A 22,264-nucleotide genomic window follows, 5' to 3' on the forward strand; every position below is an offset into this window, starting at 1 on the left:
TGCAGGGCGGCTGTGGTGACCCAACTTCTGAACGTGCTCGTGCAAGGTTTTGAGGCGGCCTGCTGGTTATTCTCAACCAGATAATTTTTTTTTCCGGCTGGGATGGACTAACGTAGAGAGATAAGTTATCGATAAGATGGCACTCCAATTCGGCGGGGCCGCGTTCGTGGTGGAGTATCGACTTCAACGCTCAAACTTTCCCCTCAATTCACGCACCAAGACGGAGAGTACTCTGTAAGCAGGCTAGAGCAATAAACGTCACCATTCGGATTTGTTTGAAGAGGCCGTCGCGTACTGGGGCCTTCTTCACGAATCAGTAAAAAACATATACTCTTGCACGGCATATATAAAGCCAGAGGCGAAATGGCCGTATGTACACAGTACAGCGTACCGTTTTCGTTCTGCGTGGCTCATAAGATGTAGCATTCTTATCCCCAAATCGTTCTACTCGGCGACTCTCTATTACAGCAATCAGTTGATATTCGAGATGGGTTTTCTTTTCAAGCAGCTCTTCAGACTCGTGAGTTGTCCTTATCTTGCTGGATTTCACCACTTGACAAGATACCTGCCAGGATTTATCCGACGTCTCGATGTGGTCAACCGTGGCTTTTCGGGTTGGAACAGTGCCAATGCAGTTGAGTATCTCTCTGAGATGATACCACAGCAAACATCTTCCAGTCCGAAGTTGAAGTATCTTGTCCGTGCCCCTCCTCGTTGTTTCGGACTCGTTCTAGGCTAATAATAATGTTGTTGTTGTTGTTGTTGTTGTTGTTGCAGATTGTGCTCTTGGGGGCTAATGATGCGGTTTTGCCTCTGCCCAGCACGTCCCAGCATGTGCCCATTGAACAGTACAAGCAGAACCTGATCAAGATCATCACGCACGCGCACATCCGGGCCCACAATCCAGAGATACTGCTAGTGACCCCTCCTCCTGTGGATGAGATCAAGAGAACTAAGCTGGATATTGCAGAGGGCCATGGCAGAGCCGTAAGATTGTTTGCTCGTAGTGCTTCCTATTCAGAGACGGTCCGTGAGGTGGCCCGCGAGCACCCAGGCACCGTACTGATTGATCTGTGGAAGGCCATCATGGAAAGGGCTATCGAGATGACACCGCATGACTACACGACTGGTGGGCCTTGGCTGGGTTCACCCGAGAATGGAAAGCAAGGCGGACTGGACAATCTACTGCCAGATGGCCTACACATGAGTGGAGAGGCATACAAGGTGTTTTATGATGAAATAATAGGCCATGTTGGAAGAGAATGGGCGAGTTTACCCGAGGAGGATCGCACCGGGTATATGTTTCCTGATTGGCGTGTTCTAAACCCCATCGAGTCGTAAGCAGGTCGACTTGATCGTTTCGGGAGCCTATTCTGTTTATGAGTAACAAAGGTTACAAGGCTAGACGCTGCGAAGGAGGGGTTGTCGCAACGTGAGCTTGGCTAATCCTGACGTAGCTGGTTGGCTTCCTTGCCGCCATCATGCGCATAAACAAGGCGTCGCTCAAGCACGCTGAATCATGGTCTCGCGGTTGGGACCGGTGCCGATCCACGACATCTTTGCTCCGGGAAGCCTTTCAGTAGAGCCGATACAGTCCACGGCTTGGAGGGGGGGGGGGGGGGGGTCATAAGAGGGCCTTGTAGCCGTCGTTGGTTTTTGCCATCCTGGAGGGAAGGAAGTGGAAGCTGTACGACTTTTCCGTTGGGCGCGAATTCGTGCATCCGTAGCGAGGATGTCGGCCAAAATTCCCTTGACATGGTTTCTCCCATTGGGCGCCTAGAATGACGGCTATTGCCTCGTTGCGATGGTCCTGGCTTGAAAGCACGATATTGTCGTCGGGTGAAGGGACGGGCAGAAACTCGTACGGAGTACACCCGCCGTAATTCCTCGAGATTTGCAGGGCTGTTATGGGGTCAGAGCCTCAGAGGCCGACCCACATGTGGAAAGGCAGCGAGCATCGGCGCGTCGAGTTGTTGTTGGCTCCTTCCTTCCCTCCACATTCAGTCTGGTGCCACTTGGGAGAAAGCCGGTGCCACTTTTTCACTTGGACTCTAGCGCGTCTTGGTTGACAGCCAAGCCAGGCCAGGGGTTTCAGAAGAATCATCGTTGGAACTCGGCACCAGACAGACAAAAGCCAAGTTGACATCGAGCTTTCCCTCAATCGACTTGTCCCGAAGTAGTTGCAGATGCTACAAAACTTAAACTCACTTCCCTCGGCTTCGTTTAACTTTTTCCCTACATCCGTCCAGCATTGTGCAACAATCCTAACATAGAGGAGGAACTTGTCCCGGCCGATAACCTTGAGCGACACGGACAAGACACCGCCTTCCCTCGTTCTTCGCCCGCCGCCCACTTTCTTCACCCCATTTCATCGTCGTGCCCCCTTTCACCGCGATACGGTTTAGGCTGGCGCATAGCTACGAACCTACGGCGGGACAACACAGCGACGGCGACAATACAAGTCGACAAAATCGAAATTCCGCCTTCAAAGTCCAGCTGTGCGTCCAGAGCGGAGCACTTCCAAGTTTGACAGCACCCTGTGTGCCCATTGGACTCGGGCTGCTCAGAGTCTCGACACCCAGCCAGGACCACCCCCCCAACCCCCACCCCCATCCCCCCGACCTCTTACCAGCAATACAAGCAATACAGGTCCCATCTGGTTTTCAGGAAACTGCGCCTTCTACGGGGCTCGCCTTGCATCTTCTGAGAAGTCCGCCGACGTACATTCAGGGAGCTGAATATCGAAAGTTACATACCCTCCCGTCTGCTACTTTGTCATCAATTGCGGTAACCACATTTGCTCAGAGACACGCCGTTGCAAGGCCGTGTGGTCTTGGGCTGGCGATGTGGACTGGGAGAGCTAGTTTGTCAAGTCACGAGGGTTGCAAAGCCGGTATAAGTTACTCAGCGAGCAATCGCGGCCATTTGTTTCCGGTACTCAAGAATGGATAGCCGGTTTACTACCTCTCGAGACGATCTGTATACCCTCCAAATGGAGGTCAAACAGGTACAATATACCCAAAATAACCACGCTGAGCGGCTTCTGAGGTTGGAGAAGCGAAATGCAGAGGACTCAGCTCTAAAGTCAGTCTGGAATTCTCCTTTCCCTGGGGTATTAGGTGGCACGCCGCATCAAGGTAAAAAAAAAATTTATCATTTTGCGCCGCTTTTGCCAAGCATTTGCTGAATTGATTTGTGTCAGGTCCCGTTCAGATACCCCCTAATGATGTGTTTGACGACTTGGACGAGCAGGGGGAGCAGTTGCTGGGCTCACTTCACCTCGGTCCTGCCGAAGAAGAACCTGTGCGTCGTGGTGCGGCTTCTCGAGCTAATAGTGTCAGGTTCGATGAGAGTGCCTTGCATGGCCCCAGCTGGGGCGGTCAGAGTAACAGACATTCGGGAGACTTTGGACCCATACGACCAGGAAGCGGTTTGATGATGGAACGATCACTATCTCACAAGTCCGACGGCAGACATAGCTCTGCTGGCCACTCTGTTCACTCCCATCACTCAGTTGCGTCAGGTCGCGCAAGCAGCCTTGGTCTTGATACAAACTACGCCGCCGGGGATGAATCCTCATCCTCATTTGATGTTCCTGGCCCTCCTGTATCACTATACGTACTGGGTACGGTGCCATCGATTGTCCGCTGTTGGTTGACCACAAACTTTGCCCACGGGACGCTTCTGTACGCGGACATTTGCACCGGCTCTCAGAAATCCGTTGTCGATTCTTCTCTTCTTAAGGAACTAGACCTCGTAGACGAAATCGAACGAGACATCAACGGGGTATACCGAATCAGGCTGAACGTCTATCTGGCTGAGGCGGTGGTGACGCGACACGAGAATCGCAACACCAGCTCCACTGGTGCTGTTCCTTCCATGACAGCCACGTTTGAGGTGACGGGACTCGAACAATCGGCGTTGACTGGCGATGGAAAGGGGATTCGCATCTACATTGGGAGCGATGCACTAAGAGCGCACTCGGCTGATGTCCTCTTCTCACAAAACACCATGGTCCTGTATGGCAATGAGCAAGAACGGGTGCGTGTTCCGTTTGTACGACCTGAAGATGAGAACCTGTTTCGATATATTTGCACGACGAACATGACACCTGGAAAGCCCAAGCTGAACGCAAACGCGACCCCGTTTGTATTTGGAGAGGGCCAGTCTGGAAACAGCATTCATCCCAAGGTGGCATCTCCAGCAGCGCAACGCGAGAAAGAATGCGTGAATCAACTAGAATCCTCTGACGAAATCGCTGCAGAGCCCAACCGAGGTGAGGCCAGGTCGAGAATTCCTGACCATGCCGCCGACGACGCTGATGGCAATGCCCGAGATGCGAATGGCTCGGAGGCCGGGACATCAGAAGCATCACGACAGGAACCATCTATATCAGCCGGCATATGGGGATCGTGGCGCCACGGCACAGGAACTGGGCCGGATGGAACCCAACGTGAAGCTGGCAACTTGGGCGGGTATCAACCAGCAGGTCGCAGCAGCCGCAACATGAAGGTACTGAAGCCCTTGAAGTCGAATTCCAACTCGGCTCGGACTGGCGCGTCATACGAACCTGCTCTGCCTCCGAAATCGTCAAACGATGGGTGGCGTAAAAGCCAAGCGAGCTTGAACGGTGACGGCGTCAGCGTCGTGAATCGCTGGGATTTTAAACGTTCCATCAGTTCTGGTGCAGACGTCAGGTCGCAAAACCCAAACCGGGAGAATCAAAAGGGCGGAGCGGTCCCTCGATCAGCGAACCCAGTCGGAGTTGCGTCCGCGTTCTCTTGGATGACGCCGATGACAAAGGCATCTAAAACTCCTGCGCCGGAGGATTAGTTTTGCCGCTGAATGGATTTTCTAACTTGCTTCTGTTTGGGGGGTTTTGTTTATCATGTCATGACCCTGTTTGCACACCCTGTTTGCACAACCAGATCTTGCCTTCCCGCCTGGGTGAGGGAAACTGCTGCCAAAAAAACTTGTAGAAGAGGGTAAAATTCACGTTATGCGACGAGACAGGATCAGACTGGGGACCGGCTGTTGAGCAAGATACAGTCGCATCTCTCTGAGCAAGACAACAGACGGCGTAATATACTACAATGCCACAGTGAATCATGATTATCTTTTTCCTGCTCTATGATGATGTCCGTCGGATAAGAGAAGAGAAGAGAAGAGGAAGAAGAAGAAGAAGACGAAGAAGAAGAAATAGAATTCACGGCATGAGCAGGGCGTTGATTTAAACCTTGGGTGTAGGGGGCAATGTCTCGAGCACTTTCCTTGTGTCCGCGAGAGAACCCTTTATGACGCCAATCAAGCTTCTGAATGCAGGATTCGCGGCGTCTCCCGTACACTCATACATCCAGCTTTCCGAAGTGGTGACAATGACACCGGGCTCGGCGCGCAATCTGTCCAGGGCAATGATGATTTCGGCCCGGTTGCAGCTGCTCACAGCATCGGCGATGACGTAAGGAGTGTGTCCGGCATCCCGGAGATCGAGAGCCGTCTGGGTGATGCAAATGTGGGATTCGATGCCAACAAGCGCAACCCGCGAGCGCGGGAGAAGGGCCTGGGCCACAGGAGGGATGAACATGGAAAACTTGGTCTTGTCGTGAGGCGTCGAGGCGAGAAAGCCCGCAATGGCGGGGACGGTGGGCCCTAGTTTAGCAGCAGTTTGCGTCGTTGCGTGGACGGGGATGTGGACGGCTTTTGCAAAGTTGAGAAGCTTGGTTGCGGTGGCGACGCTGAAGATCTGTTATTAGATGAAGGAAGGAAGGAAGGAAGGGAGGGAGGGAGGGAGGGGGGCAAGGCACGGGTCTTCTCTCCCGGACGGCTCACACGCTGTCGAATTGGTAGATGGCGTTGCGGAACTTTTCTTGCATATCGCAGATTCTAACATTCGAGTTGTTTTCAGTTGGATTTCCCCGTGGCGCTTGATGCACCGAAAACGGGCTTTGACGCGGGGACGAAGACGGGAGGCGGGGATCGCGAGTCACCAGTTGTCTACCTACAAGATGGCGGGATTCTCTACCGGAACCAAGGCAGCACGAGATTAGCTTGTACATGCCGCACTTGAGAGGAAGGCTCGTTAAGGGGGGGCGAGGAGCGAGAGCGCCTCGCTCGATGATAGGGATAACGTACTGAGCCGCAACTCCGAGGGAGAAGTGCAGATGGTGGAAGCCATGGTGCGAGTGTGCGCGGCGTGCCGGTAGCCCTGGGACGCGGTAGCGGAAGCGGAAGCCGGGACGATAGCTACAGCTGATGGTGGCGACGACGACGGAGACGGCGACGCGGTAGCTTGGAGAGGGGTGCTCGAACGCCGGGGATGGAGAGGTCGGCAGCCGGAGTGGATATAATACGAGCAGGAAGAGACGGTGGATGATGGAGACGATGGAGATGGGCGGAGCAGCAGCCCAGCCGAGGCGGGCCGAAGCAGCGCCCAGTGCGCAGTCGCAGTCGCCGTCGCAGCCGGCTTCATGCTGTTGGCGACGCAGGATGCCATGCCATGCCACGAATGGATTCCTCTTTCCCGTTCTTTCGCCTTGCGCGGCCGGGCTGAGGGACTGCCTGGAACAAAGTGAAGACGGGCAGTTTGGGGCCAAGGATCAAGGATGAGGCAGATGGGATGCGGGGTGGGAGGGTTGCTCGTGCGTACCGAGAACAGCTGGGTGCAACGGATGCGTGTATCTGTCTAACCGACAGCGGGGTATGCGTGCAGGACGTTCTGTTGAAAAGAAACCTCTCATTGGGGACTTGGGGACAGCTGCTTAGGTACTGGGACTTGGGGCTCGTGAGCGTAGGCGGTGGGACAAGACATAAAATGCGGAGGTTAGCTCGTTCCTTCCGCCTCGACCTGCAGCAATGCGAGGAACCAAGGAAACAAGGAAACAATGGACACAATGGACACAACGTGGAAAGAGCAGATCATGGCGGGAACATTCGGGCATGTGCCAGCGATGACTATACCCCAAGCAGCGCATGCGCCGATGCAGTTACATGGTTCGTGTCTACTTTCCAACCCTTGGCGCCAAGCAATGCCACAAAGATAGATACAGAGGATGGATCATCAACAATGAAGAGAAGTGAGGGGAACAAAAGAGGCAAACGGATGAAGAAGAAAAAAGAGGAAACAGTGAAGAAAAAGAAAAAGAAAACGAAAACGAAAACGAAACGCCAACTCCTTTGCCCAAACCACCACGTCCCGACAGACAAACAAACCGCCACCCGGCCCCCTCACGACGCTACTTCTGCAAACCATGTCCTCAACAAGCCCGCCAGCGCCGTGGGCAGCTCCTCCAGATTGTGCACAATCAGATAGTACTGGAACGGAAACGTGTCCAGGTATCTCTCAATCACAACCCGGCTCTCCCCGTTGTCCCCCTTGACAAACTTGGCCTCCTTGAGCTCAAGCACGCTGTCGCCCTTCCTCTTCCCCGTGTCGTCCATGATGATAAAGACCACCATGATCCTCTCTTCCATGGCCTCCCGCAGCAGCCTGCGGATCGGGTCGTGCGCCGAAGAGGGAGTCAGGCCATCCGACAAGATCAGAGCCAGCTGCCACAGATCCGAAGAGCCGCCGCTTTGGTCCCTGGCTTGGCGGAACTTGTCAATCGTCTGGCGTATCAGCAGAGCAATGTCGGTCTTGTCCTGGCCAAAGGAGAACTTTTGCAGCACCTTGGCGCCCGCGTCCGATGCGAACGGTTCCGTGAGCTCGTGGGCCGTGAAGACGTCCGCGCCGAAGCCGACAACGCCGACCTGACCAGCTTCCAGCATGCTCAGTGAGCGAGACACCATGACGAGCGACTCCATGGCCAGCCTTCCCGAAGACGACTCCCCCATGCTTTTGCTGTCGTCGACGCAAACCAGGATCTGGTACGTGCGCTTCGTCGGAATCGCTCGCCGCATCCATATCTTGTCACGCTTGTAGCTGGATGCTATGTATGGAATGATGCGCTTGATGTTCAAGCGTTTTCCCGTCCGGAAGGATCCAGACAGCTTGGTCGATTGCGACGGGGTGAGGATAAGCCGTAGTTGGGACGTCAACGCCAGTGAGAGTGCATGAGATTTGCGTTGAAATTCGCTCCACTGATGGACGCACTCTCCGTAGTCGCGGAGTCCCCGCGCCTCGTTGGACAGGTGAGTCGACGATAGCTGTTCCGACGTCTCTTCAATCGGCCCGTCATGCCCAACTTCTTGCGAAAGATCCGCGTCTGCTTCCGACGCCGAGTCTTCCTGGTTGTAGTTGCCCTGTCGAGTTTGAACGCCAGTGCGGACCCCGTCCAGCTCCGTCGCTTCCGTTTCGCGTGCCTCTGCCACGTCGTCCATGTCCACCTTGTCTGCGCTCTCTACAGCTTCGTCGTCTGCATCCTCCTCCATGCGGTGAGCATTGGGATCCTCCCCAGTCCCTCGGTCATCCACAGCCATTGTCTCATCAATCGGCTGGACCTCATCCTCGGCGGCGGTCCCCATAGCCTGAGTGTCTGCAGCTGCATCGTCGTTCTGTAAATGTTGGAATTCTTGCCGTCTTTGCTCTGCGTCCGTTTGATCGTCCCCTCGTTGATCTGGGGCATCTTCCTGATTCGCCTGCAAGATATCTGCATTTTGCCGGTGCCATTTTTCCAGCGCATCGCCTAGTTTTCGGAACGGATCGCTTCTTGCTGCTTCTTCCTCGTCCTTGTTCTGCTGGGGCTTTTCATTGTTTTCGTTCGATCGAGAGGTCCCTCCTCTGGTGCCTGCGCTGGCATCTTGATCCGCGTCCCCATCTCCCATCTCCCCCTGCTCCTGCTGCGCTGCCTGAGCCTCGAACGTGTCGTCGATATCCATGGCCTGTTGATCTTGGGTCGTGCTCGAATTTTTCGCGTCACTCGGAGCGGCATCATCCACGTCAGTGTTGGCACGGTCCTGCGGCAGCTGAGAAACTGGAGCTGGGTTCTCTTCCTCTCCCTCGTCACCTGCGTCATTATCTGCGCCTGAGTCCACTTCTTCCTTCACTTCTTCCGTCACTTCTTCCGCGCCAGCGACTACTTCCCCCTCGCCTTCTTCGTCTTGACTGGTTTTGTCTTCTTCGTCTTCCTTGTCATGCAGTCCTTGGTCTTCGTCATCTTCCATCTTCTCGTCGTCTTCGCCAGCATCCGCAGGTGGTTCTTCAACTTCATCGGCTGCTTCATTAGCGTCTGGAAGATCATCGGCTTCATCGCTGTCCGAAACCGCGTCATTGTCCTCAAAATCCAACTCCATATCCTCTGGAAGATCGAGCGCGCTTTGCTCTTGCACATTTTGGTCCTGACGGTTGAGTTCTTCCTGAGCGTGAATATCATCGTCCTCTGATTCTTCTTCATCACCTTGCCGCTCTTCCTCGTCCTGAACGTCTTCGTGGCTCTGCTTCTCCCGCTCTTGTTTTGTCTCTTCTTCTCCAGCCACCTGTTCATCATCTTGCTGCTGGCCCTTTGCTTCGTTTCCTTTTTGGTCTTTCTCCGCCTCTTGGTCATCCTTGCCGTCCCACATCTTTTCGTCAACGGCCGTCGGGTCAAGGTCGTCGACATCACCGGCCTCTTCATCCATGTCGTCCTTCTCTTCGTCGCCCTTCTGGGAACCTTCGTCCTCCTCATCTTGGCCAGCGACGCTTCCCATTTCCCCTTCCAGGTCCTCGTCTGCCATGTCTACCGCATCCTTTTCGTCTTCCATATCAGCATTTTGTTCCTTGTTCGCTTCTTGAGCTAGCTCAGTCAAGTCCTCGTCGGGTTGGATGTCCTTGCTGATATCTTCAGCACCATCACCATCACCTAGGCCTGTGCCAGCCTCCAGCTGCCCCTCAGCGCCCGACGACTCCTCAGACGTTTCGTTTGGAGTGCAGAAGCCTTGCGAAGCGATTTGACTGAACGCCTTGGTAAGATTGTATGACATGTGGGCTGTGGCGCGATGTAATTCCTGTCCTTGATCAATCAATCTCGAGCAAAGAGCGTCAAACTGATTTAAAACTGGGGCGGCGAGGCCAACAAGACACATTGCTGCCGAGCTGATCTCCGGATCGTCAAGCTGAAGCTGCTGAATCATCTCGACACAGCCCTGAACAGTTCGCTCCACCTTTTTCATGTGCAACTGATGCATCATGGAGAAGAAAGCATCGCTATGTTTGCTAAGCCAACCTGGCTCGGCAGGGTCCCTGGGAATGACAATGCCGAGCTTCTTAGCACGCTCCATGGCGACAAGAACCGTGTCCGTCAGCTTGGAGATGGCGTCAGCGAACTCGCTCAGTCTGGTGTTCTTGCTAGACATGTCAATGCCTGTGAACTCGGCTTCTATTCCAACTTTGAGATAGCCGAGGCAGAACCCCAAATCGGGGCGGGCATCGGCCAGTTTAGTGATGTCTTCATCTATTTCCTTCAGATCTGCGAGAACATCTTCATTCAACTTGTCATGAGCGGTGGAGCTGATACGAGGAGGGAGAGTGGGAAGGTTACTGGCAGCGGTCGATCGTGTTTTGAGACGTTCAGCCCATCTCCTCAAGCCGTCAATCGGAACTTGGTTGTCGACCTTGCCGAGCTTTCCATGGATTTCAATAAGTAGAGCAGCATATTCGATACCGTGCTCAAGCCATGGTAACAGACGTCGCCAATTGTAGTCCCGACTATTATGCACCAACCTGTCGTTCTTTGAAAACTCTCCCAGCTGCTTGAACTGATCAATGGCCTTCTGCAAAGACTCATGGGACTTGGCTGTGGCGCCAAGGTGCTGGCGTTGCGACAGGCTGAAACTAATCAAGCCTTCCATAAACCCAACACTTCTCGCCACCTCGGCACCAGTGAGATCTTCAGAGTGCTCACGGGCAGCGTCCCTGGCTCTAGGAGCGAGATCCAGAGTCTTGTGTAAGAAATACTCAGCGTCCTTCTCTGCTCCAGTCTTGGCAGGACTGGATGGCGATATTTTCGAAAGGATCGCAGCAAGGGTACTCTGCTGCACCAGTCTGTCCCCCGACAAGTTGTGCTGCAACCCCATAGCTCGTAGGTCACGTAGCGTATCGGCAAAGAGTTTGCGTTTCCTCGTCTTGAGATGCTTGATCTGAATCTTGGTCTCCTCCGTAAGGGTGCATGGTGTCTCCTTCCGCAGTTCGGCCATGGATGCGTTGAGTTCGGCAACAAAATCCGAGAGCAGGACGGCGACATTGCTCGACACTTCAGGACTGTAGGTAATTTTCCTCATTATCGAGACAGTCCTGGACAGGTTGTGCAGTCTCGTATGTTCTTCTAGCCACCCAGGCAAAGATTCGACCAGAGGTGCAACACTGATGTCTTGCATTCCGGAGTCAAAGGGCACTGGGTCGCCTTTTGCTGCTGGGACAACGTCCTCATCGGGGAGGCCTTGAGAAATGATCGTCTTCATCTCCTGACCCAAGACACTTCGAAACTTGCGAACTAGTCTAAAGAGCTTCTTGTGAGATTTCTGAGCACTATCCCGAAGAGCGTTGATGTTGGTGTCCTTCCAACTGGCCATGAGAAGAACATCCTTCATCTTCTTCACGATTGGCACCTGACCCTTCTGAATTGCCTCTCGGGCCGGCGTTTCATATCTCGAGTAGTATTGCAGAAAGTTGGTCATCGCAACACTTATCACACTCAGGACAGGGTAATCGCATGTCAGCAAATTCAAGTGGCTGAGGAGCTGGCGCAAAAGGGCAACTCGAGTTTCGAATTGACCGACGATGGATGTAGTGAAATACAGCTCCAAATTCTCAATCAACTGCTTGGCATACTCTTGCAGCTCGGATGGCGACTCCATCATTGTCAAGGGCATCGCGATAACAACCTGATAGGAAACAAACCACCAGGAATAAGCGTCTTCTTTACACTTCTTCTGTTCCATGTCGAAGAGGTTCGCCCACGTTGAGAGTTCGAGTCGTCGCCATCGAATGATTGTATCCGTGATTGAATCGTGGAGAGGCAAGACACCATGAGTCTTGCTGGCCCACCCACCGAATTGCCATTCATATACATGGGCATGAAGCTGTTCAACCTTGGGTAAAAGCTTGGCTAGAGGTTCCCCGTTGACTTGCTCCAACAGCCTGTCGCATGATTGAATCACATCCGCCAACGGTTGTAAATGTGCAATCTCGTCAATCTGCTGCAGTTCGCGGAAGCGCGCTTTGATTCGGAGAACCAGACTAACCAGCTGCCTCGCTTCGGTCAAGTTTGCGTTCTTGTAGAAGTTATATCCCTTGTCTGGCACAGTAAGCTGCAGTTCGTCGGTCTTTTCACTCAGGAAAACAAGTGTACTCGCCAACATGCTGGAGTTGGTATTTCGATCGACGTTACTTTCACCTGACAGCTCAGTTACGATACGCTGGCCAATGCTCATGCAACATTCACGAAAAGCCGCCGAGGGCGTTTGTCGTTCGAGGAAGATTTTGCGATGTGCGTCCGCTACCATTAACGATATGTTTCGGACAAAATCTGGCTTTGTGTCTCCCCGAGAGGTAGAATCTTCCTCATCAAAGGCCGGAAACAGTTCGTTGAATTCATTCGCGTCAAGCTCCTCTTCATCTTCCAAGGCGCCGCGAAACCTGTAAATGCTGGTCTTGGCGGCTTCCTCCTTTCTGTCAGCATCCAGTTTTCTGTTCCAATCATTGTAGAAGCCATGAAAGCAACCAAATACTGCTTCTCGATCGGCTGAGGAAAAGGCCTCGAGCCCGTTGATGGATACGTTCAGGCTCATTAAAGAGAGAAACTCAAACGTATTGGTTTCAAGATTCCTCGGGGGGAATTTCCGGATGTTGGAACCGAAAAAGGGCGTAACATCGATCAAGTGCTTCGTTGATGCCTCCAACGACTTGGCCCGAGTGGCGTCAGAAAGAGAAAGTCCAACCAAAAGACATCGAAGGATATTGACGGTGGGCTGCACCACATCCTGATAAACCTCGAAACGGGAAGACAGTCGATCGATAAGGCGACAGATGTTTTCACGAACAACTCTCAAGCTTCCTTCATCGCTGGCATCCCAATTCAGACTGGGAGCGCGCATGGCTGGTTGCAAGCCTGGGCCAGTGACTATTCTCAGAATGTTGACAAATTCAGCATGTACTTGGCTGAGCTCAGACCTCTCTGGGCGAAAAGCAGGCCGGACCAGTTTGGGCGGAGGACCGAGCTGATCAATTTGCGACTGTACCAGATCAATCCTTGCACTTATGGTTTGCCCCGTAAAGCCGTTCTGGAATTCCTTCAGGGCGTCTAGCTTTTCATGCAGTGATGATTCTAGTTGCCTGAAGAACATGAGCTCGGCCTTTGGTTGCAGCTGTGGATCAAAGATCCTGTCTGGGACGTAAAGCTTAACGAGACTGATGCTAAAATGGAGCCATGCGAGGGAAGAGAAGTAAGTGGCTTTCTTTGAATCGACCTTGGCGGCGGCTAAACTGATAGTTACAGGAACAAAATGATCCAACGCAACTTCTCGAAGATGAGCAGCATCGATAGCTTGGATGAACTCGTTGAAGAAGCCGTCAGCCGACAGGAGACCGTCCTGTGCGGTGCGTAGAATGGTAGCAATGTCGTTTTCTGTGCGCGTGAAACAATTTGACAGTTCAGCTTTGAGTTGCGAGCTGTGTGCACCAAACGTGTCGAGCAGTAAATTCCAAAGCAGCTCGTTGAGCTCTGCTACAGGATCTGCTGTTATTTGAGAAGTCAGACTGGCTAACTGCTGGCCAAGAATTGGTAATTCTGTTTCTAGAAGGGCCAAGGAGCTCAAGCTAACACTCCTCAGCTTGCCAAGTTTCTCCCAAAGCGTTGTGACCATTGTGCCATTCCAAGTAAAGTTGTTTTGACATGTCAGGAAGTCTATGGATTGGAGTCTCAGAGCGTTTTCAGAAGCGCAGGCGAACATCATTGTAGCCTTGGTAGGTACGTTTGCCAAGACAACCAGCTCGCTCTCTGGCCTGGGCACTTGAAATTCTTTGGTCAGCGCTCCAAGCAACCTCAATTGTCTGAGATGTTCAAAAATTGTTGCGAAGAAGGGAACTGTCTCCCGAGACTCGTGACCGATGCCTGACTCCAGTTCTTCAACGGCATCGGTGAGATCTTTGATGAGCTGATCACTAGAAGGATTGCCAAATTTCACGACTGCATACGCCTTTGCCAGCGCTTCCTGTGCTTTGCATAGATTGGTAATAGACGATGACACTCTCCAGCGGAGGGCATCGAATCTGCTACTAAGGTGATTAAGTGCGATGCACTGGTCCAAAGCAGGCTGCGTGGGTATGGGAAGGGGTTTAAAGGCGTTCCACAAGTTTTCCATGCTCAAGCCGGTACATAACTGGAAACCATTGTTGAAGCTGCCTGATACTTGGCTGACAGCTAGTAAGATGAAAGCGGAATCTTTCTCCGTTTTCATGACCTCGAGGAATGACAACAGCTTCTTCGTGCCAAGGGAGATGTGCGCCTGGAACAAGGCTTCATCAAAATCTGGCCCCGAAGTAAGGGAAAGGGTCTGTTCCAGAAAAAGACAAAGTATTTCAAAGAGTTGAAGGCGAGAAAAGAAATTGTCACGCGAGTGTGGAAGGTGCTCCATGAAGCTCTCCATCGAATCAATGATTGATGAGAAAAAGACACCGAGTTTGACAGTCGAGTCTTTCGACACAGCAGCAACTCGCTGGCTAACGAGGGAGCGCTGCAAACGGCTCAATGCAGCCAGTCTGGTTGCCTGTGCCTGGCTTTGAAATTGCTGGATAGCTACGCGGACACGATGAAGTCGAAGAGAGGTCTCGTAACGTACTGCCGCCCAAGGCGCCAACGTATCGTCTGGTAGTAGTTTGGCAACAACTTGGTTGTTTAGCATGTGAATTGGTTGTGCATCTGGATAACCTGCCGTGCCAGACGGTGGCAATGTTGCGTATAGTTGCATGACGCTGCGCAGGATTTGACAACCGTTGGGGGTCTGGAAAAAGCCAAGCACCGATTTTGATTCTTCTAATAAATCTCTGCTTTGGACGTCCGCTCCCAAGGGTGTCTCGACAAAACGAGGAAGCAATGACAGGTCTTCCATAGAAAGGTGATCCACAGCTACTCTGGATGCACTGGTTGACGCTGCGCCGCCCGAGGCGGTGTTGGTCAACAGGCGCAAGTCGTGGAATCTTTGAAGCCCACCTTCCACGGGGGCAATTCTGAGCAGGCACGAAGGAGCAGCTGGCGGAGGGTTGAGCATGTGAATTTCGACGGCTCGATTTCTCATGGCACGAGACAGTTCCCCATATCTAGGATCCACGGTCAAGAAAATTCTGAATTCAGGATGGGGTCTGATGATCCTTGGCTTGCCATCGGATTCACAACGTTCATTGATACTCAGGAATCCATTTGGCTCCAGCAGAGAGTTGAGTCGATCCAGTACTGATGCGTTGCACATATTAGCGTTATCCAAGACTAACCACTGACCAGTAACAAGAGCCTTGACAATGACACCGTCCAGCCATTCAAACCGAGGGTTGGCGAGAACTAGTGGGCCTTCCAACAACTTCTTCGCCCTGATAGCCGCGATGCCAGCGTCGGAGTCGGGCTGAATCTGTTCCAGCAGATTGCCAATGGCGGTAAGAACGGCCGACAGACTTTCGTGATCGCCATTTTGTGCGTCAAGAAGATGCACCAGGTTTAGTGCCTCAACTGGCACCGCAGAGGGAACCAGGGACATGATTGATTCCTGTAGACATTCGCGAAGGTCAATCAAGGCTGTGTTGACCTCTCGAAGCGGATCGGCCTGCTCAAAACCGCCAACAAGATCCATGGTGTCGATATCAGCATTCATGGGAAATACCACGAGGGGTTTACCACACAACGCGGCAATGTAGTTCAGCAAGGACGATTTGCCGTATCCCGACGGACTGCTCAAAATGCATGGGATATTCTGCTTGACGCATACCATGATCGATTCCAATTCGGCAAGCCTGGGAACCACGTCAATGTTCGGAAGGCGCTCAGGCTGCACAGTGAGATTCCTGGGCAACAAAGCAAAGCCTACTTGACCGAACCTTGAGTTTAGGTTGCGGTAAAGATTATGAGCCCGTGGTTCTCGACCGACGATCCGGGTGAAGAGTCTATCAGCCTCTGCTCGATCCTTGGGCGTGCGAAATCGCTGCCTGACTATGAGATCGAAGAAGTCGTCCATTACGGCAATCTGAAGCACAGGGTCTGAGGAATCCAGTAGATGCAGCCATCTCAGCACATCTCGAAGGTTAAACTCCCATGGCCCACCACTAGCTCCGAATGTCTTGACTACCACGGTTTGTCGCTCCATCTCGGACACCAAATCAATCAGTTGGGTAATGACTTCGTCACTCAGCTTCGGGTAATTGTGGGATGCAATGAGCTTCAGGTCCTCATTCTGAAAGATGTCTGCATATACGACGATGAACCGGTTGACAAATGAAGCTGGAAGACCTTTGCGACCACCTCCCTGGTGATGTGGATTTTGGGCTGCGAAAAGACGGAAGTTTGGATGCCTCTTGAAAACTTGGTCCAGCTCGGAAATATAAACCTCACCACGGTGGTCAAGGCAGGCGTTCAGTCCTTCCAGTACAGACTGTGACGCAAGATTCATTTCATCCAAGAGTACCCATTCGCCTCTTTGCATGGCTTGCAAGAATGGCGCATCTCTCCATGCAAAATTCCCAGCCTCTTCACCTTCGACTGGCACATCCGTGCCAAACAGATCCATCAGATCCGTCTGGTCGGACAAGTTGATTCTGGTTAACGGTTGACCGCATGCTCGTGACAGTGCCGCAACCAAAGTAGTCTTCCCAACACCAGGGCTACCCTCTAGCAAGATCGGCTTCTGCATCTGTAGTGCACGAACCACTCTCATGGCGTTGAGCCGTGTGGTAGGGGCATGGAAGGCAAATGCCGGATCGGCAGCTCCCGTTGCAGTTCGAGGTATGCTGAAGTCCCCTATCGACAGCATGCCATCGGTAAGCACGACAGCTGGTTCAGCGTTGTAAATGTGGGAAACATCTTGCCCGATGAGTTCTCCGAGTTTCCTGATGCATTCCTCCCTTTGACAGCTGACCGTCTTTGGGTCTGAATTCACCATGGCAGATGGATTGGCACCAATGCTGTCGATAAATATGGCGGCGGCGCCGTGAACAAAGGATACCAGTGGATTGGTCATTTCGAAAGTATTGATGAATTGAACCCAAACAAGAATCTCGCGGATAGAGAAGGTACCATTGGCCATGGGGCGAAATGTTTGAGCAAACCATTGGGCAAATTCAACCATGGCATCGACGAGGTGCTTAGATCTGTCCACAAGCTTTGCTTCAACAATGTCGTGAATATCTTCGCTCGTGGACAAAGGCGGAACCCATATTTCAGTGAATCTATTTCGAAGTGCAGGAGAAAGCTCCTTCTTGCCGAAATCGCCCCCTGGGTTCATTGTACCGAAGAACTGGAACCCGGGAGCCCCCACCACATATGAGTTGTCGACGCCTTTTTCCGCCAGAAGTAGTGTCCTTTGAGGTTCCAGGACGGAGTTCAACCGCTCCAAGACGGAATCGTCGGCAAGTGATATTTCATCCAACAGAAAGAAATGGCCACTTCTCAAGGCCTCAACTAGTGCGCCGTCCGACCATTCGAAAAGGGCCTTTGACCTTATTTCATTCGCCCTCAGGCGGTCGCGAATCGTCTGCGGGATACTATCCTTGATTGCCGGGTCCAGGGAGTTGTATTCTTTCAACATTTCTTCTACCGAATCGGCGACCTGGTGGCCAATCTGCTCGAAAATCATGGCCAAGTCTGAACTGATCGAGCCCAGAATGGCACCACGGTTTCGCACGGGTCTCTGTGAACCAATAAGGTCCCCTGTCTCAGTGTTTTGATGGGCATTAACAATGCGCAACTCTTTGCTAAGGGCTTCTGCGAGTAGCTGAACTACAGTTGTTTTGCCACATCCAGTTTCACCGACAAGGAGAACAGGCTCGTCATTCTTCAGAGCTCGAGACACCAGAACATATAGTCTCCTCATGGCATACGTCCACACAACGCCTTGCGCGTTTTGTCTCGCTGTCAGATTCTTAAGTTCAGGGGCGCTCGTGGCGGAGTACAAACTTTCGAGGTCCAAGTTGACTTTGAAGACCTTCTCTATTACCTCTTTGACAGCGATACGCTCCTCCTCGACACGAACGCGTTCCGCAAGGAGCATGAAACCGTGAACAGCAATCTGCTCCCTGTCGTCAGCTTCTCTCAATGCCCATCGGAACAAATCTCTCAGTGTGGCAAAACTATCCTTCTGCTCAAACAGACGGCTAGTTTGACGGAGTCGAGAAAGCTCTTTGTAAACCGTCACGATACGCTTGCAGTCAGGAGGCGACGTATTCCGGCTTCGCTGTTGGAGAATGTACTCAAGTTCATCCTCGGGAATGTCATCAAAGTGCAATTCTAAAAATCGGTTTCGGAAAGCTCGCGATAAGGCTTTCCTACCTCCGTACAAACCAGGTGGGTTTTGGGTTGCAAACAAGATGAAGTTCTCATGGGGCCGTACTATCTCCTGCGTTTCGGGGATGAGAAGTTCTCGATTGTCATCCAATAGTCGATTGAGAGCTTCGAGGACATCTGTAGGTGCCAAATTGAGCTCATCCAAGACTATCCAGTGGCCCTGTCGCATAGCCTGGACAAGGAGACCTTCCTGAAACCTCAGCTTTCCATCCGATCCGGATATGTATGTACCTAAATACTCCTGAAGATCGGTATGTTCGTGGTTGTTAATACGGACGAACCTGTTGCCTGTAAAGTTGGCCAAGTACTCAATCATACTTGTTTTGCCGGCGGATGTCGGACCTTGAATCAAGATGGGAAATCGCCTCGTCGAAGTTGCTCGGACCAGGTTGAGGAGGTTTCGTTCGACGTAGGGGGTAATGATGTAGTCGTCGCGTTTGATTGGCGTCCCTTCCCCCTGAAAGAGCCAGTAGTGGCGATCGCGTTTCTGATTCTCAAATCTGACGTATTGACGACCGTCGTTGGGATGCTTTGGAGGCTGAGAAAGAAGGGACTGCGGGTTGCCATGTTTGTCTAAAAGATGATGGTAGATGAGCGGCAATAGCATTTGCTCAGACTCGCGATTAAGGAGGGTCAGGAATCCCATAGAAAATCCTTCGTATAGAGCACGGCGCAAGCCATAAAGAGGAGCTATTGTACGGACATAGCTGAGAACCCTGGTCAACGTTCTTAAACTGAAATGAGGAACCTCGTTGGCACCGTCAACCAATCTCTTTTCCTCAGCCATCCGTTTGGTGTTGAGGTAAAGCCGGGCAATGTCATCAGCTGCATGATCAGCCCTTGTGCTTCCGCCTCCCATGTACGTTTGAATAATGTTGAGAAGATCTTTCAAGTCGCTATCAGGACTTTTCACATAAAGCTCTGTAAAGCGAGAGCGAATCCCAATGGGCAAGTCTCTTTTGCCAACGTCAGTTGCAGGATTCATGGCACCAAATATGCGAAAGTTGGGGTGCGCCACAATCTTTTCGATTTCCCCGGTTTCAGACAGCAAGATTGAGGGACGTTCGCAGGGACCGGTGAGCAGGTCCGCAATGCTCTCCAAGGTATCGGCAGAGGCCAAGTTAATCTCGTCCAGCAGCACCCAGTCGCCGTTGCGTACAGCTTTGATCAAGTTGCCTTCAACAAAGCTAAACGCAAACGCACCGGATCCACCAGATACTTGAACATCAAATTGGTCCAAGTTTTGAGCAAATGAATCCCAGCGCGGCCGTAGTTCGGACAGTGTTTGAAGTTTGGATTGTGTCTTTCGACGCTTGGGGGGCTGCTCACTGCCATCCTGGGAGTCGCCCTGCTCCCCATGAACATGCTCCAACTCGGTAACAATCTTGACGAACATCTTTGGCGCTTCCTTCCACAGCTTCGAGAGCCTGGACCACTGTGATTTGGCAAAACATTTACCGATTTGCTCCAGATATTTCTGATTCTTGGATGACGAAATACCGGTAGCCGCAAACAAGTCTTCAAACTCCTCTTTCAAGGGAACTGCCAGGTTGCGGATATTGACGGGCTTGAATCCCCCGAGTAAATCGCCAACTTCGCTCTGCTGCGAAAGATTCACGGCAATCAGCTTATGGCCTAGCGATTCCGCGAGCTGCTGCACAACAGTCGTCTTGCCAATACCCGTTTCGCCAACTAAAAGCACGGGCTCCTCGAGTTTCACGGCTACAGCGATTTGTTCCAAGAGTCTTTTGGCGTGTGCCGTGCTTGCAAATGGGCGCTTGGATTTTTGCAATCTAGAATATAGCTTCTTCTTCTTCAGCAGCTGAACTCTGCCAATACTGAAAACGCGGTCAGCTTCGTCCAAAGGGGGTATATTAGCAGTCAGGTAGTGATCTGCCCGATCTTTGGACATGTGCATCTCCTCAGCTATTGCGTATGTCAGATGCTTCCCCAGCTCAACATCGGGACAGCTGCCAACAAAGCAGTCCATGGCCTCCATAAACATCCAGTCTCGTGTTGTCTCACTTATGAGCTCCTCACCAGTCCTTGAGCCAGCCAGCAAAAGACACTCCTTTAGCCTCCGACACCATTTTAGGAGGTCACGGAGATTCACTTGCCGATCCATCACGCTTCTTCCATGAAGGCTAGCATTACTCCCCAGTTGCCTGAGCCGGTCATGGACGGCCAGAATGCCGGTCAAAAATTTCCGCAGCATAGGATAAGTATTCAAGACGACCTCTTCGAGCTCAGGTGGAGGAAGGGGATTGGCGTGCAACGTCTGCCAGAACCGCATGCCGACAAAGGAGGCGAGGTTCTCACGGCCATGCATCCCCCTTGAAGTTCGAATGGTGGCAAAAAGCCGGAAGCCATTTGCAGCTCTGATTCTCTCACCACGGTTGGGAACAAGAAGCTCTTTGCGCTCAATGAGAGGAAGGAGTGTGCTAAGCACCTCTGTGGGTGCTCTGTCCAGATCCTCGACCAGCACCCAGCGACCCTCCCTCACTGCTGTCGTCAAGACGCCAGGACGCCACTGGAAACTTCCAGGTTTGCTATTTGTTGAATACAGCCCGATAAGCATCTTTGCATCAGTCTGTTCGTTCAAATGCAGAGTGACCATACTGGAATGCATGCCGAGTTGCGTAGCGATTTCGTGCACGAGGGACGTTTTACCCGCTCCATTTGCTCCGCAAATAAGTACAGGGTCTTCAGTTCGTAACAAAGTCGCCAGCCGTTCCAAGTTTTTGGTCGTGGTGCTCGTCATCACCAGACGTGACGGCTCCGCAATCGGTCCGTGAGGTCGAGGAAGTAAAACGTCTCCATAAGAGATGACATAGGGCGTTAGGCTTTGAAAGACTTCTTTCTCGCCACGAGTCCCAGCGTTATCGGAGACATGCCTTCGTAGAGCAAGAACTTTTTGTGCTCGGTCATGTTCATATAAAGGGAGAAAGGCGAAATCGACAGCGACGCCATCGACGTGTCCAAGGACTGAGTCGCCCTTGCCGATATGTTGGAGGATTAGGCGCTCGAGTTTGAAGTCTGATGAATGCAAAAGCAAGCAGAATATTCGGATGGCGAGGTATCGGATTGGCCGACTTTCATGGATGAAGAGTTCTTGCATATACGAGGTGGATGCGATAGGGCTGTAAGTACGCAAATCCAAATTCAACAGTCTCCATACCGTGATGAGACTTTCCAGCAGATCGTGCTCGCCGAGAGCTGACAAGAAAACCTCATCGAACATGGGAAGCGACAGCTGTGCGGAGGAGGCATACTGAGTTGAGGCGGAAGAAGTATGGTTGGGGCATCTCAGGAAGGAAGAAAGATACGGCGCAAACGGCAGTAGCCTGGCAAAAGACGATGCGATTCTTCTCCGTATAGCTGGAGTTCCTGCGCTGATAATCCAGCGTGCGCAGATTTCGGGAAATAAGTTTTCAAAATGTACAAAAACCTGCTCTGTAAGTGGCGGACAGAGAGCAGCTTGCGCAACGGCGTCCAACAACTTAGCTGTTGATTGTTGCCGGATAATATCAAGCAGCTCCGGAGGCAAATGATTTAAAACAGCCGAGTCCGTCAGGAAGCTTTTCAGCTGCTTCGAGACGTCAATCACGACCATGATTGCGCCGTTGCCAGCGAACAAGGAAAAGTGGTGTCCTAACTAATCATGGATCTGAGCACTGAGCACCGTTGACTTTTTTTTTTTTTTCCCTTGCCTCTGGTTAGGCCGGCCTTGCACCGGGAGAGACTGAGAGTCGGGTCTTGTGGCGCCGGTTTTTCCGGGCCAATCAACGTTGCTTATCCAGCCGTCCGGCTAG

General features: G+C 52.2%; 4 protein-coding genes across 4 annotated transcripts; 2 read left to right on the forward strand and 2 right to left on the reverse strand.

Moving 5' to 3' along the window:
• Positions 1-363: 363 nt before the first annotated feature.
• UV8b_02865 (uncharacterized protein) lies at positions 364-1,341 on the forward strand (the record flags this gene model as incomplete). The annotated part of the gene is made up of 4 exons (XM_043140363.1): positions 364-369; positions 424-520; positions 573-697; positions 778-1,341. 4 exons carry the CDS (start codon positions 364-366, stop codon positions 1,339-1,341), a joined length of 792 nt encoding a protein of 263 aa, XP_042996297.1.
• Positions 1,342-2,944: 1,603 nt separating this feature from the next.
• Positions 2,945-4,833, forward strand: UV8b_02866 (uncharacterized protein; the record flags this gene model as incomplete). Its single annotated transcript, XM_043140364.1, has 2 exons — positions 2,945-3,137; positions 3,203-4,833. 2 exons carry the CDS (start codon positions 2,945-2,947, stop codon positions 4,831-4,833), a joined length of 1,824 nt encoding a protein of 607 aa, XP_042996298.1.
• A 397-nt stretch (positions 4,834-5,230) lies between these two features.
• On the reverse strand, positions 5,231-6,493 carry UV8b_02867 (uncharacterized protein; the record flags this gene model as incomplete). The annotated part of the gene is made up of 4 exons (XM_043140365.1): positions 5,231-5,735; positions 5,830-5,883; positions 6,003-6,018; positions 6,133-6,493. The coding sequence occupies 4 exons, from the start codon at positions 6,491-6,493 to the stop codon at positions 5,231-5,233; spliced, it is 936 nt and encodes a 311-aa protein (XP_042996299.1).
• Positions 6,494-7,224: 731 nt separating this feature from the next.
• Positions 7,225-22,065, reverse strand: UV8b_02868 (uncharacterized protein; the record flags this gene model as incomplete). The annotated part of the gene is made up of 2 exons (XM_043140366.1): positions 7,225-21,723; positions 21,901-22,065. The coding sequence occupies 2 exons, from the start codon at positions 22,063-22,065 to the stop codon at positions 7,225-7,227; spliced, it is 14,664 nt and encodes a 4,887-aa protein (XP_042996300.1).
• Positions 22,066-22,264: the final 199 nt, after the last annotated feature.

Source organism: Ustilaginoidea virens, chromosome 2 (genome assembly GCF_000687475.1).
Source record: "Ustilaginoidea virens chromosome 2, complete sequence".
Lineage (NCBI taxonomy): Eukaryota > Fungi > Ascomycota > Sordariomycetes > Hypocreales > Clavicipitaceae > Ustilaginoidea > Ustilaginoidea virens.